Source organism: Macadamia integrifolia, chromosome 9 (genome assembly GCF_013358625.1).
Source record: "Macadamia integrifolia cultivar HAES 741 chromosome 9, SCU_Mint_v3, whole genome shotgun sequence".
Classification (NCBI taxonomy): Eukaryota; Viridiplantae; Streptophyta; class Magnoliopsida; order Proteales; family Proteaceae; genus Macadamia; species Macadamia integrifolia.
The window spans coordinates 6,464,144-6,480,779 of NC_056565.1; the positions used below are offsets into that span (position 1 = coordinate 6,464,144).

Consider the following 16,636-nt stretch of genomic DNA (forward strand, 5'->3'; position numbering starts at 1 on the left):
CCCTTTCACAACCTTCCTACCCTCCGTGTTCTTGCTCGTGTATATGTTAGCTGGGTCAAAGATTTGAGTTTTCTTTCAGTATCTTGCTTTTTCTGAATGTAATATTTGGTAAATGTATTTTTTTTGGTCGCAAATTCAGATTTACTTTCTTATACTTTATGGGTACTTAGCATTGAAGCTATTTCTCTAGTCTATGGTAGTCCATCCCCCTGTTTTTCTCTTTCCCTTTCTTTAGTGGCAGGGAGGGGGAGAAGTTGGTGTATTGTGAGCTTATTGGTCCCAATTTTTTTAGCTATTCCATGGGCACTTTATGGCCAAACATGATACCATTGGGTTGGCTGCTCTGGAGCCATGGAAGTTTTCTAGTATGGCATCCCAATTGGGAGTTCTTTCGATGCTATTGATATTTTTTGTCTTGCACATCCAGGAGTTCTGTCAAATACTGATTGGCGAATATGGGTGAGACTGGCAAGAGATACCGTTCACAGAGGGATAGGGATAATGATGGAGACGGAAAACACCAGAAGAAACGGTCAGCCAATAAAGATGAGTCAGGGGATGGTGAGTTGATTGTATATCGCATCCTTTGCCCAGACAGTGTTATTGGAAGTGTGATTGGTAAGAGCGGGAAAGTAATAAATGCAATAAGACAAGAGACACGGGCAAAGGTGAAGGTTGTGGACCCTTTTCCTGGAGCTAAGGATAGGGTCATCACAATATATTGCTATGTTAAGAACAAGAGCGATGTCGAGGTTGACGACTCCGATGATGACATGGAGCCTCTCTGCCCGGCCCAGGATGCTCTCCTCAAAGTGCATTCAGCCATTGCTGCTGCATTGGCTACTGCTGCAGATTCTGACAAGAAACAAAAAGATAAGGAGGAAGCACGCCTTCTTGCCCCTAGTAGCCAAGCAGCAAATATCATCGGTAAGTCGGGTGCAACTATCAAGAAGTTAAGAAGCAAGACAAGGGCAAACATCAAAGTTACACCAAAGGAAAAGGATGACCCTACTCATTCATGCGCTATGGACTTCGACAACTTTGTTCTAGTAAGTAAGATCTTAATAATTTTTTGATGGTTGAAATATACTTATCCGTTGAGTTGCTGACAGAAACCACCAGTTAAACTTAAGTTGTGTTGTAAATGATAAGGAGTACATTAATAGAACTATTGTGATCTTGAAAGAGAAGGGCTATGGGTGACATGAATTCTTTTGTGTGTGTGCGTATTTTCAGTGTAACAATTTTCTGAAACATTATTTGTGCTATCTCCAATGTTTTACCAATTCAATTTTTAACTCTCAAGAAAATGGAATGAGTATTACCAGTTATTTGGGCATGGGGATTCTATATCAAGCTTACATGTTAGATTAAAAACATTATTTGTTTTTATTTGCAAAAAAATCATAAATCCATCTAGAGTGCTGTTTTTAAGTATTACTTGTATATTATTTATGTGATTCTTGTTGATATGTAATCGACTTTCTCAAGCTTTTCTATTGGCTGGTTTTCTTGTGTATCAGATATTTCTGTTACCTCACATGTTGTGTGTGTTTAAATGTTTGATTTCAGCAATTCTTATTGTTTTGTAATGCTTATGAATTCATGGCCCTGTGGATGGGATCATTTGTGAATTGCAAGTGCCTTTAGGTTGTTGTTTTTTGGTTGATCTGTTTTTTGATGACTTCTTAACTGCTTGAACTGCAAGGAGGTCTGGAGTTGGCTGAGGATATGCTCTATAGAAAGATTTTGGTTCTTAATGAAGGGAGAATAGTGTTGTTTTCTAACTTCCATTCAAAATCATGTTGTTTGCATAGTGCGTACTTGTATCCTAAATATAAATAGAAAATCCTGATCTTTAAGAAGTTTAAAAACCATTGTGGTGAAATACCCATGCATGCTATCCGTCTTGTTTGTGTAATCAACTTTCAACCCATTCTTTTCTGATCAGTGAGAAATTACTTTGTGAGCAGATAACGGGTGAGGCTGAAGCAGTAGAAAGGGCACTATATGCCATATCATCTATCATGTTCAAGTTCACTCCTAGAGAAGATGTTTCTCTTGAGACGTCTGTGCCAGAAGCACCCCCTAGTATCATTATCCCATCAGATGTCCCTATTTATCCTGCTGGAGGTTTCTATCCAAGTGCCGATCCTATAATTCCTGCTTCCAGATCTATGTCCTCAGTCATTGGAGCTTCACCTCATGTACCAGATCTCTCTGGATATGCAGACACAGGGAGTGCATGGCCAGTGTATTCAAGTGCCCTTCCCATGGTTTCTGGTTATGGAGCTCCATCTCGTTCGGAGGAGTTGACAGTAAGATTGTTGTGTCCTTTCGACAAGATTGGCCGTGTTATTGGTAAGGGAGGAAGTTCCATTAAAAGTGTAAGGCAGGCAAGTGGTGCTCGTATTGAGGTTGATGACAAAAAATCTGACCGTGATGAATGTCTCATCACTATCACATCGACAGAGGTAGGTCTTGGATTTTTCTCTTTTCTTTTCTTATTGGTAGATGAATGGGATCATTTCATCTTGTCATCGTTGCTGTACAAAGAACACTTCTCTCATATCAATTGAATTGAAATATATATCCTTCACATTTTTAATTCAAATATATGTTGTAGAGATAATCCTGTGATGGAATTCTTCTTGCCAAAACAGATGAACATGCCCTAGAAATTTGCTAGCTTCTATAATAAAATCTAATCAAATAGCTTTAATTATTGGAAAGAATGTACTTCTATTATTGGAATGAACGTCATGTGAGCTTAGTTGATCTCCCCTTGTGGGATCATAACCATCATTTTTCCTGTACCTATTTCGGATGTGGGTAATTGCTTCTTCTATATTTGTTTCCGAACTATTCCTATCAGTTTTCTATTTACCTGTTAATGATAAGTGTCTTCAACTTGTTGGCAGTCCTCAGATGATGTGAAATCAGTGGCGGTTGAAGCTGTTCTACTGCTGCAAGAGAAGATAAATGACAATGATGATGACACTGTTGATACCCGTTTCCTTGTTCCATCTAAAATTATTGGTTGTATTATTGGAAAGAGTGGTGCGATTATAAATGAAATCCGGAAGAGAACTAAAGCTGATGTACGTATATCGAAAAGTGAGAAACCTAAGTGTGCTGGCGAGAATGATGAGCTCATTGAGGTCTGTTCTGTGCCTTCCTTATGTATATAAGCTCATTGTCCTGTTCATGTATTTAATACTGCTGTTGCTCATTCAGGTGGTTGGAGAGGTGAGTAGTGTGAGAGATGCGCTTGTTCAGATAGTTTTGAGGCTTCGAGATTATGCCTTGAAAGACAAGGACAGTGGTCGCAATGCCCCTCCCCCCCCTGCTGATTCTCTTTATTCTAGTGGTAGCGGTCTTTCTGTGCCTTCAGCCTTACCTAGTGTCCCTTCTGCTGCTCCATTGGGTTATGATCAAAGGGTTGACAGTGGAAGTGGCTTGGGCATGCTTTCCTCAAGTAGCCTCTATGGATATGGGTCATATTCGGTATGTTACATGCATCTTCCTATTCAGATTTCAGTTTTTTATTTTTTATTATTATTACAAACACATACTGATATCATGTACCTAAATTGTCACTTTTTGGCACTTGGCAATTGCTAACTGTAGTGGGTCCCGCTTTAACATTAGTTGCAGGGTTCTACTCAGGCTGGTAGATTTGGTTTAATGAATTGCATTGCCACAATTTATCACTATATTACCCAAATGTGCTAAGTTGTGTATGGCAGTTCACGATTTTATTGAAAAAATAAAAAACCACCCAATGGGCTTCAAGATTATGAAAGAGGACTTTTTTAGTTTAGGTTCTTGCTATACTGCATTTTATGATGTTGGATGACGTTGACTAGACATTCCCCCAAATGGGAATAATTATGCATTAGTCTCTATGATCAGTAATGAGAAGCTAGGTCACAACCAACCTAACTCCAGATATGATCACAAACTAGCCCAAATAAATACTGATTTCAGCCCTTATATCAGTATGGATATAAACTTGGCAACAAGTAACAATGGATCTTAGCTGCCCTTTGAACTCCCAAGTGATTGGCTCATGTCGATGATGGTGCAATTTGTCTTCATGTGTACGCCACCACTCCTTTGCTGCCCCTATCAATTTTGGTATGGGCCAGATTCATCTTCTGCTCCTCCGTTAAAGTGAACCAATCAAACTAGTCATCGAGGGCACATCCAATCGTAAAATTCGAGTGGGTCATATTTCCTGTTGTACTTCTTCAACTCGAGCTTCACCTTATGCTTGTTGTTAGTCTATCGTGGATTAGCATCATGATCAGTAGCATCATCATCATAGGTGGTTGGTGTACGTATGGTTCGTTGTGCATGTTGAAGAGGTAGTCGAGGAACACGGTTGACTGTCCCTCTGTCTCGTGTGAGCATTGAGACGTTGCTCCATTGTGGATAACTTCTCATTCAATTGTCTTAACAGCTTCATCAAGAGAAATATTTGTAGCTTCCAGAGCATGGTATGGGGTAGAACTCTCCTCAGCCATGGCTCTGATACGAAATAATGTAAAGCTAGGTCACAACTAACTGAATTCCAGATAGGATCACAAACTAACCCAAAAAGGTATTAGTTTCAGTCATTATATGAGTACAACAACAAACAACCAGAAAGTCAGCCTTATCTTAACTAAATGGGTTCAGCTACATGAATCCGAGTAAAGAAAAAATATTGAAATAATATTATAATAGTAAAAAGAAAAGAACACCTTAACAACAACAACAACAACAACTCAGCATTATCCCACCTAAAACGGGGTTGGCTACATGGACCCTTGCCCTCCAGACAGCTCTATTCGTGGTCATACTTGAGTCGAGCTAAACTATGCATGTTTTTCCTCACTACTCTTAGGGTCATTTTAGTTTTGATATGGAATCATGATAATGAAATAAATATAGAAAGACGACTTAAATTGAATCAACATAGAACTGGTTAAATTGAACTAACCCAAAACTACTTAAGAACAAACTAAGTTAAGAAACTAACTAGTTAATCCCATATGCAACCTTATTACCCATACTTTAGGCCCAGAAAAGTGGCATATGTCATTGAAAACCCCATGGACCGAAGGCCTAACATGTATACAACCCAACCCTAGGCCTATTCCTTATCAAAAAACTCTTTCGATGATGAAGAATCTGCACCAAGGAGCCTGCAGCTGATTCACCACAGCAGCCATTCTCACACGAGAGCAATTGTTCAAGCATCAAAATCGTGGGCAGCTTGCCTTCTCTTTATTTAACCAATCAACAACTGCAAGAATAGTAACCCTACACATGTGGGGGTTACTTTGTTGCCAAGCTACTTAGGAAAGTACAAAAGAATATAAACCTACATAAAAAACGTGACTCTTAGTTGCTATTGCTATAACAAAGAATCGACTACAAAAAATAGAAACTGAATCACAATAATAAGTTAAAACAAAATATAAGTATATAACTAAGATAGCTTGTAGTACTCCACATGTGGCAGCAACATGTGCCCTTTATGGGCTTTAGGTATAACCAGAGTATGGGCCCAAGTATGAGCCTGACTATAACTTAAGTCATGGTCTAATGTGGGGTAGTTATGACTTAAGTTATTGGGCCTAATTATGGGCCTGACCGGGCCGGGCCCCCTTCTATGCTGGCCTTGTACTGCATCACCCTCAAATTGGTGGATTTCATCCAGAAAGATCTGAAGGCTGAAATATCAATCCTATCACATGATTGTTACCTTCTGATAAGGGGACTTGCTCTTGGCAGTTGTGGATTGACTACATTTATGTCTTATGAGTATGGCGTTGGAAAAGAGGTTCATGATCATATAGTTTTGCATTTATGGGCATCAAGTAAAAAATGTTGTTTGTTAAAATATCTTACTAGATGATGCTAGGGATCAAATACTTAGTTTATTTACCCTTACTGTTTTCCAAGAAAGCTGAAAAGAATGTACCCAATGATCAATGGTTATGATCAACTCATTGGATTTTTCTTCTACCATCTGGGAGAAATGAGTTGAAGTTATTTGTCCTGGATGTCCTTTGTTCTTGTCAAATAAAATTGTACTTGATCATGTGCAACAGTGATAGCACCTGCATGCTTTTTAATGATTATTATTTATAATATTGTAACGCTTGTGGTAATGTCCAAGTTCTCTCTGTTATTATATTTTTGTCTAATCTGATTTCCATCTTGCATGTGAGCTATCACATAAAATTCTTCTTCCTGTTTCTGATAATTTGCCTTTATTGGATCTTGCTTTTGTGAAGGTGGGAGAGAATGGTTACGGTTCTTTATCTTCGTACTCGTCAAACTATGGAGGGTTTGTACTGGTTACAGTTAACTTATTTTTGCAAAGTTTGTTTCGTCATGTACTTACTCAATCATTGTTGCAGAATGCCGCCTCCTTCAACCCTAGACATGGTGATACCTGCAAATGCAGTGGGTAAAGTGTTGGGCAAAGGTGGGGCGAACATTGCTAACATTCGGAAGGTGGGTCTTCTTTCATTCTTTCTTGAGTTGACATTCTTATCTCTCTGTTTTTGGTTGATTTTAATTATATGCTTCCCAGTCTGTTTTGTTGGGAAAAATGTTTGATGCTCTCCCAAAATAAATTATCGCACTCACTGTTTTTAATTGGTTGATTACTTGAGGGAATTGGTTTGGCTGTGTTTCTAGTGAAAAGGAAAAATACGATGATTTTCACGACTGTCTAATGAAGAATAATCCAGAACCAGGAAGAAATGAAGTAGGTGATTAGCCCGAACAGGGACACAATTACAACAGTTAAAAGGAGAAATTATGTAACTGATTAGAGAAAATTCAGGTTGGTCTAAAATCTGTTATGGTAGAAACTTGAACGGTTGTGCAAAGTTAGAACAAGATATGATAATAGAATAGAGAGTTATTGAAAAATCCTACTGTGAGAGGGAATTGCCAAATTCAAGAACAGAACTATGAATCAACCAGATTAATTCAGAGATTCAAAATGATATGCTAACGGGAGCAAAATTTGAAGTAGCTTGATGCGGATCCGGGTTCCAGAACTGGAATCGGATCGCTTAAGGGCCAAATCAATTAACAAGTATTGCAATTCTTGTAACCAGTGGCAATGTTTTAATAGATCAGAAAATTTCAGTGGTTGCTATCTGTAAGTTAAATAGCAAAGGATGTGGAAGGATTTGCCAATTATTGCTCAAGGATAGAAGCAAATATGAGGTAAGGTAAGTGGTAAATAATGAGAAAGTGGGGGGTAAAATGGAGGGTGGGATAATCAAAACTAAAAAAGAATAAAATAAGCATTTGAAGAATCGTGGGAAAGAGGGGCTGTTTTCTTCCTCACGACAGAAGAGGGGAGGTGGTAGAGCAGAGAAACGAAGGGAGAGAACTCGTTCAATACCTATTGGTTGGGATCTGAAACTTCAGGCGTAGATTTGCTGCCTCAAACACCTTGAGTATGATCCATTGCAGGACCTAAGATCAAGGGAACATAGCCTTAATTTCTGCAACTGGGTCAGGTGAAAAAACTCAGAACTGAATCTGTTTGCAGGTTTATTGCTCGCTGGTTAGAAGGAACTGGGGAATGGGAGCAAAGGGTATGAATCGCTACAGGAGAAGGAACCAATGGTTCCAATTTCAGTCCAATCGGCCTCTGTTGATGAACCGAGGAAGCTTACCTGAACCTGTTAGTGACGCCCAGGAACAGGGGTGGGAAGAAAACCAGAAAATAAGGAGAGAGAGAGAGAGAGAGAGAGAGAGACCATTTTGAAGTCACACGACCATTGTGAAGTACCTACTGGCACAATCAACCAATTCAATCCACTCCTTAATCTCTCCAATAACTTGTTTTACATGTCTTGATATAAAAAAACTGAAACTAAAACTAAAACTTGCTTAATTAAAATCTAAAATTGAAGTAGCAACTCCTAATTACTTCATAAGTTTAACTAATGAAATTAGAAATAAAATAAAACTTAATTGGTAACTCCCTACTTGACTAGCAATTACCTAAAATAAAAGATCAAATATCTTCTCAAATAAAATAAGTTAATCTTTCCTAAATAAAATAAATCTTAAAATATCCTATTAAACCTAAAAATCGGTTCGTCTCGGTTGACATTGCCAAATGGGTCAACTCGATTTAGCTTTGATTCTGCATCGTAGCTTAAGTAAATTGTTGTGATGGGGAAAGCTCTAGGGGCAGGGAAGAATCCCTGAGCATCACTATCACCATCATTAATCTCATTAGGCTCACGATCACATTCAGCCTCCATATTTACTGTTCCTATTTTCGGTTGCTCTTCTGATACATAGGGTATAAAATTGTCCTTGTTGATGTATGCTAACAACCGGTTAGGACATTGATTAGCTTGATGCTCGTACCTTTTGCATGTGGAACATTGAATAGCCTCCTTTGGAAATACTAAGTTCTTATTATAACCACGCCGAGGTGGGAGTAAGGTCTGTTTGAATCTCGTCAAGGTGGAGAATATGGCCGGCTAGGTCGTGAAGATAACATAGATGAAGCACTAGTCTGTGGTCTGTTGTTTGACTTTTCCATTGGGGATGCTGTGGCTGAATAGAACTAGAACCCCTAAGAAAAACATCTGTAAATGGCCTCTGACTATATGGGAGTTTCAGACTTTCTTCAACCTGATATGCTACTTGTAAGGCGTCTTCTATTGTGAGTAGTCGGCTAGATGCAAGGGCAGCACTAAGTTGATGGTGCAAACCATTGTGTTATTGTGCCACTAATACTTCATCCCACTCAAAATCATAACGAGTGGTCAAATAATAAAATCTAGCAACATACTCTTCAATGGTCAAGTTCTCCTGTTTCAACTGTGCAAACTTGAGATGCATGCGTTGGTTGTAGTTAAAAGGTAAGATGTTATAGTTAAAAGGTAAAAATCTTTAGTTCATGACTTGATGCATTTTAGCCCAAGTAGTGACTAGACCAATGTCTCAGGTTCGGTTCTATCGTTGTTGCTTGACCCACCAGACGCGGGTCGTTCCTTTCAGTTTAGCCTCTGTAAATAGGATCTTTCAGGCCTTAGTCAACTGGTACCATCTGAAGGACGTCACTAAACTGTGAATTCAGTTAAGGTATAGTTCTGAATTGTTATCTTCATAAAAATCAAGGACATCCAATTTTGTTGCTCTTTTTGCTCCATCATCATATCTACTAGTTTCATATGGTGGTGGAAGTGGTGGCGGTGGCGGCGGCGGTGGTGGTGGTGGTACTACTAACGGATCCTGTGGAGTGGTGTTGGAAGAATCCTCAGATTGAATGGGACTCTTTCCTTTATCTGCTGCCACCAAACAATCAATAGAAACTTGTATAGATTCCATCAGTGCCTTAAGGGAAGTGACAACAGTCGTGAGAGCATCAATCTTGGCATCAGTTTCTCATTGATAGGAGTTCAGTTGTTGAATAACTTTATTATTGGCTACCATGGTGGAGATAGGCAAGTTTACACTTAAATATGATGGCCGAATTTTATTTTTTTTTCTAAGAAGATGATAGAACTGTAAATACTTGAAATTCAATTTAAACCACAAAGGGGTGTATCACGTGTGGGGCAGGGGTATAATTAGAAATATGGAAAAATATGGGATAAAAGATAATGGGAGGGGTAGTGTGAGGAATAAGCAGAATTAAAGTGGGTTAATTCTGAAAAAGAGGAATTAGAAAGAAGAAATAAATCACAGAGGGGTGTATCACATGTGGGGCAGGGATATAATTGGAAATAAGGAAAAATATGGGATAAAAGATAAAAATCGATGGGTTGGGATTTACCGACAGAGGAACCTTCTCCTTCTTGGAGACGGAACCAGAGGAAATCGACGGGAAACCAGTTATGCCTCTTTTGTCTTCTGTCTCTTCTCGTTTCCTCTTCTACTTCTTCGTTCCTTCTTTTTTTTTTCCTTCTATTCTTCTGCGTTGCTATTTCTTTTTTTTTTTTCTTTTTTCTCGTCTTCTCCTCTGTTCTGTTCTTCTTGTTTCTGCCTCTCGGCCTCTCTTCTCTTTTCTTCTTTTGTTCTTTCTTCTCTCTCTGCTACGATGCTTTTTTTTCTTTTTTACTAACTAATTCAAAATAAATTCACTCTAAGTCTTCCATGGTTGCAACCTATATATAGGAAATTAGAGACATGAAATTAGAAACTATTTAGAAGTAGTATCCAACGTAAACTAGGAAAGAAGCATAAAAGGAAATTAATACAAGGAAAGAAGTCCCAACTCCTATGTTCAAGTAAAAGCATGAAATAAAAGACTACTAGGAAAGTAGGAAAGCCGGTCCTAACTGATCATGAAATAAAAGACTAAAAGGAAAGAAGTCCTAACTCTAAGTCTTCTTGGCCCATGGCTTCCATAGCCGATCAGGCTGGTCCAACCAGGTTTGTGCAGCTGTATCTGCATCATGTTGTCAGAACCAGCAGCATACAATCGGAAACTATAAGCAAAACATAAATGAATGTTTAGTAAAATCAGTATAGCCACAGTGGAAGCATTCAGATCTTGACCTGTAACTTGATTGAAAGATATAAGATGGACAGGATAATAGGTGAGGAATCCAGCTAAACCTCAGGCTAGAAATCCATCAAAGCCTACGAAGAGAACCCGTTGTTCCACTAAGGAATCGACCTTACCTATCATTTGGAATCAACCAAGTACATGAAAAATTCACCAGGTATACATCACTGAATCCACAAATAGTACTGAATATAGGGCGTACCCAGTGCATGAGGCTCCCGCCACTGTGGGGTTTGGGGAGGGTCATAATGTACGCATCCTTACCCCTGCTTCGTGAAGAGGCTGTTTCCTTATTCAAACCTACGACCATTTGGTCACAATGGAGTAACCTTATGGTTGCACCAAGGTCTGCCCTCACAGGTAGTACTGAATCAACAACACAAATTTCAGAAATTGAACATCTTTATTTCTTCAAAAATTTTGTGATGGCCTGAAGGCCTTGCATGTATTTATAGCTTCTCAAACCTTTGATTGGCTTATAGCTCTTACATTATCCTACCAATACAAAAGATCAACTTTACGGAGCCCTTTTGCTCAGTTAGATTAGAGAGGTCCATCCCAGAACAAAAACCACTATCTAATGCTATAGGAGCATGCAAATCTTCGTCTACATTAGCAGACTCTTTTGGTCCTGGTTAGCTGGTCCAGTTCTCCGGTCAATACCTGCCAAAGAAAGGATGTAGATCAAAGAATGAGGAAGAAGAGAGTGAACAGAAAACACTGTTCACGTGAACAGTGCTGGTGCCCCATATGGCCCCTTCTAGAAGCATGTCAATTGTCCCATCTGATTTGGAAGGAAGAAATCCGGAGAAGTTCAAGATCTGCCTATCAATTTCAGCAACAGTAGTTCCTAGGATTTGTTTACTTTTTTTGGTTTTTCTTGGTTAGCTAGTTAGTATTATTTATTAGGAGATACTAGATTAGTAGGAGTTTCTATTCTATTTTCTTGGTTAACTAGTATGTTGTTAGGAAAGTCTATGTTAGTATCCTATTTTAATTACTTTCTAATTGTAAGCTAAACTCATTCCTTTATAAAGAAACTGTTGTAATCAATTTGAGAAGTTAATGAAGATTTGCCTATGAAAAGATGGCTTATGCTGTTATCTGCATATTTTTTCTGTGATATGCAGTTAAGTGAGAGGCCCTTGGTGAGATGCCTAAACTTGAGGGGTGAGATGCCCGAAGCTTATCCCTTCTTATTCCCCCTCTCAACCCCCCGTTGAGTCCCCTTGATGCAGATACAGCTGCACTTGGCTGGTTGGACTAGCATGACCGCCTTCGGAAGCCAAGAGCCAAGAAGAACCGGTTCAGCCTATGGTTTTGGTCCAACAAGGGTTGGAAATAAAATTAGTAGTCTTTTATTTCATGCCTATTATTTTCCATACTTGAACGTAGGAGTTAGGATTTCTTTCTTTTTGCATGAGTTTCTTTTTATGATTTTTTCCTAGTTAGCATACTTTCTATTTCAGTTTTATGTCTATTTTCCCTATTTATGGGCTGCAATCGATGGACAAGTTAGAGTGATTTTTAATAGCTTAATGGAGAATTGATTTTGGGCTCTGTGAGTGTGTGTTCCCTCCTTCCCCCCTGCCCCCTGCTACTCTGATCTTCCCCTTCCTGCCTAAGGCCCCCATTACCCCTTTTCTGTTTTCTTTGTTTTTCCTGTTCACCCTTTGTTAGTGAGTGAATAAAAGTGACTGTTCACCCTTCGTTAGTGAGTGAATAAAAGTGACTTGCAACCACATTGAAGCCCAAAAGATCAGTTACAGACATTCAGACATATTGCAGAGATCGACAGCAGCAAAAGAGGGTTTTCCTGGACATGGGTCGATCCCAAAATCTCCCTAATTAGGGTTTTGTTCCACATCCTTTTGGTGGCCTTTGGAGGTCTGGTCTGCCAGTTACAGGATTATCTCTATTCAGTCTGCTAGGTAGCCTCTGGAAAGCAAATGGTTTCCTAACTACTTGGAGGACATTAGCCAAATTTGAGGGCTATTTGAAGGTGTTTCGAGTCACATTCACACCAACTTTCAGGCTCATATGAGCTACGATTTGTGAGTTCTCAATTTTATCCTATTTAATCCCAGATTTTCAGATCCTGCCTGGGATTAGGTCCTATGTGATCTAGTCTTACATCAAAGAATGGATAATTTGTTGTATCAATAGTATTACCAATCAACAAACTGCTAGTTGGAGAGGGGGTGCCCATTATGTGTTAGCTACCTCTAGTATTACCCATATTTTAGGCCCATTAAAGTGGCTTTAATGCAATCTGATTAACCTAAGAGCAGGTTCAGGCACAAACCACAGGATAGGATTGCAGGATACAAACTTAGGACCAGAATAATGAGATTTTTAATAACTTGATATGGAAAAATTTGATGGCCTTGAAAACCTGGTCGAGTAACACTATAGAGGAGAGGAATGATCCTCCAAAGTTTGGCCAAGATCCAATGGATGGATCTAGAGATATGATAGTAATCAGAGAATAGAAACTTCCATAAAAGAGAATTAGTAGTTGACAAGAAACAGTAACTAGGCTCAGAATTTAAAAATAAATCAACATAGAAACGTTCCAGTTGGATCTGAGATATATACCGGAACCGAACCAAATAACCAAAACCACACCATTTGACACTGGTAGGAGAGAGAATCTGAACTTTAGTTCAAAACTCTAGATTCCAGTAACAATCTGGGATCTATAGGGAGGGTGGCCTAGATAGCGACAGGTGAAATGATTGCCCACTGCCCCCCTTGTTGATGCTTATAGGTGCGGTCCCATTGGCCCTGTGCTGGTGCAGGAGCCATGCTTCTGGACAAAAAACATTCCCCCTTGTGAATGATAGTATAAATTCATTTACCTAAACGATATTTAGCAGACATAAGTGCCAAGCCTCGTTTGATACAATTTCGAGGCATCTTCCACTAAGGCGACAGTTGCCTCTACCCCAAGAAAACCCCGCTTGGACGCCTACGCGATGCCTTGACAACAATGAGAAAAAAACATCAAAATAAGTCTTGGGTGGGTCCTGGTTGACCCTGGTTTGACTATCTGATATGGTCCGACTTTTTAACCTACAGATGTTACATCTTCAGAAATAAGATATTTTGTTCCAAGGAATGGACATATCACTTGGTGTGTTGGAGAGGAAAAATGGGCTTTACTTAACTGCTACTTGAAAATATATGGATAAATTATAATGTCTTCAAAAGTATGTGGTAGGTGAAGGTCCGTGTGGGTGGGGGGCATGTTACATTGATAGGTCAAGTTTCACCTAATATAAATATGTAATAGGTATCTAAAAATGGTGTAAAGTCTTACCAAATTGCTGAAATGCCTCTAACCGATATTACATAATACAGGAGTGGTGCGGCATCTTTTTAATTTTCCACAACTTCGGATTGCATTTATAAGCCATATATTATGCTCATTGTGAAATTTGATCAGTAAGACTGGTGGAATGTTTTTTTAAAACATGGTCCCACCCCATTGTTTTGACATGTGACGAGGATTATAAGTTGGTGAACTTTATAAAACTTACTAACCCTTGTGATTTTTATCACGGCCCAATTGTGCTTTGGTTGATGACATTATAATTTATTGTCAATTTTTATGGTTTCTATTGCTTCCATGCCTTGACCTGTTAATTTTAGTTGATCGACTTCTCCAGGAGGATCAATTTTTATGTCATAAGATTATCTTGATCTGATTATTATTTTCTTTCAACCCCTTACTAATGTTTTACTATTTGTTTGCCAGATATCAGGAGCAATTGTAGAGATCTTTGACTCGAAGTCATCGCGCGGTGACCGAATTGCCCAGATATCTGGCACGCCTGATCAGAAGCGTTCGGCTGAGAACTTGATTCAGGCGTTCATAATGGCCACATGAGAATTCTGGATCACTCTGGTATTTGAAGATGAATTCTAGTTTATATTCGGAGGTTTCTTCCCCAGAGGATTCCTCTTCGTGTTTCTTTTAGGTGTTGCCCAGAGGAATTCAATGTTCCTAGGATTCTCCTACTGGAACTCCTGTTTCCTCCGTAACAGAGCCTACTTTGAGATTTATTGGCGGATTCACACTCGACTTTTCATTGGGAACTGGGCTTGTCTTAAGTTGCTAAATCTTTTCCCTGTCTCCAAATATCTTAGAACTTAAATAGGATCTTTCTTTCCATTTTGGTTTTTAGTCATGCCTTATCTTGGACAAGCGTAGACTCCATCTTATTTCCAGTGTGGTGCTGTGCTCTTTAACATGTTCACTCCAGTACTATACTCTTTAATGACCTGAACTTGGTTCATTGCTACTCATGATATATATGTTTGCTTTATTTTTCTTGTCGTTCAATCCTTGCCTTCATCTTTTCGTGAGTAGGATCATTGTCTATCGATGATGTACAGAGCAATGTGGTTGGTTTTATCTGTTCTCTTGGTTTTCTCCTGACGTGTTAAGGTATGCAGACTAGTTTGGGCCCTCAAAAACCATATACTGCCAAAACTGAGATTAGAAACCATCTGAGAAATATTGGATTCCTTCCTTTTGCAGTTCTGCTTATGAACTTGTCTCTTGATTTGGATAGTGGAAATTTATGGCTCTCAGGCCTCTCAATCTTAATTTGATTCTGCATTTCTGCTGGGATCATTTATTCATTTATCTTAAAAATTTACCTGGTTACCTAAAACCTACTAGAACATTGCCTTAAATGATTTCTGCATTTCTGGTGGGTTCATTTATTCTTGAAGATTTTATCACATAATGTTACCTGGTTGTCTAAAACCCACTTGCACATTGCATTAAAGAATGCCTTCTGCAGTTTCACTTCTGGATCTAGATCTGCTATTTCTCTTCCTTTTATATGCACTGCTATGTGTAGTTTTCTTCAGTTTTGCTTATTTTTTACTATCATGTTTGCTGTTTTGCTCCCTCCTATTTCTTTACTTGTTTCAGTTGGCAAGTCTGTAATATCTGAACTACAATTGATGACGCTTATTCTGGTTCCTGACTTTTTCCCACCATATGTGGCAAATCCAATCACTTTGAACTTGGCTAGAATGAAGAATGCTAATTAAGATGTTCAGCATGCCTTCATTCTTGTTTTGACATGATTCATGAGTGGTAGTTCTGTCTCTGGTTCTCTACTGCGCTCTACTGACATGTTATGTTTCAACAAGAATTGACAGTACTTGTTCTGGTTGCTGACCTGACTCTACCTTTATTGTCAAGCCAAGCACATCGGTGACTTGGAAGTACTATGCTCTATTCAACTAGCTCTTCAGCATGCCTTCATTCTTCTAATGACATGCGCTTCCCCTCTGGTTCTTTCCTCTACTGACAATTCAGTAATGTCCCAACTAGATTGATGATGCTTGTTCTGTTTACCAATTAGTCCCCACCTTTATTACAAACCCGATCACTTCTAGGTTCAAATGAGAAGTGCTAATTGAAAAGCTGATTAGCATGCCTTATTTCTTGTTTTTGAGTTTGTGACACTCAAGTAGTAGTTCCCCCTTTCCCCAGCATTTATGTTTTTTCCCCCTAATTCAAATCATATAGTGCTGATCTCTTGCAGTTGAAATTTTAGTGAAGCAATCTTTTGTTTGCTTCAAATTGTTGTGTATACATTCTCCTAGATGTTTGGTTTGGGTTAGGATGTATCTTTATAGAATCAGAAGAAAAAAGGGAAAGTGGGGGTTGTATCTTGATGAGTGGGATTGCGCCCTCTTTATTACAAATATCAACTGTAAATATGACGGTGATGAGTTTTTTTCCCCCTAAGTTCCCCTTATAACAAATATCAACTGTAAATGACTGATGAGTTCCCCCCCCCCCCCCAGGTCCCCTTATAATAAATATCAACTGTAAATAGAACCGGCGAATGAGTTTCTTTCTTAAACTGATCCCCATCTCACTATACAGGTATTCATTAAATGAGTTTGAACTCCCTACCATATGGTGGTTCCTTTACCTTGTTATGTTACTTGTGTATGTTTGTTATTTCTTCATTATTTTAAATTGCCATAGTTCAGGAGTCTGCGTGCACCAAATTTAGGGCCATGGGGGCAATAAGTTTTCCTCCAGGT

At 38.9% G+C, this 16,636-nt stretch overlaps 1 protein-coding gene across 1 annotated transcript in view; it reads left to right on the forward strand.

The window, feature by feature from the left end:
• The window catches only part of LOC122089106 (KH domain-containing protein At4g18375), a 15,415-nt gene extending 512 nt beyond the window's left edge, over positions 1-14,903 (forward strand). The window contains exons 2-8 of the mRNA XM_042658569.1: positions 428-1,049; positions 1,974-2,474; positions 2,922-3,161; positions 3,238-3,507; positions 6,291-6,343; positions 6,417-6,513; positions 14,316-14,903. Coding sequence (XP_042514503.1) covers positions 456-1,049; positions 1,974-2,474; positions 2,922-3,161; positions 3,238-3,507; positions 6,291-6,343; positions 6,417-6,513; positions 14,316-14,447 — 1,887 coding nt within the window. The 5' untranslated portion in view covers positions 428-455 and the 3' untranslated portion in view covers positions 14,448-14,903. The remainder of the gene's footprint in view (positions 1-427; positions 1,050-1,973; positions 2,475-2,921; positions 3,162-3,237; positions 3,508-6,290; positions 6,344-6,416; positions 6,514-14,315) is intronic.
• The last annotated feature ends 1,733 nt before the right edge of the window (positions 14,904-16,636 follow it).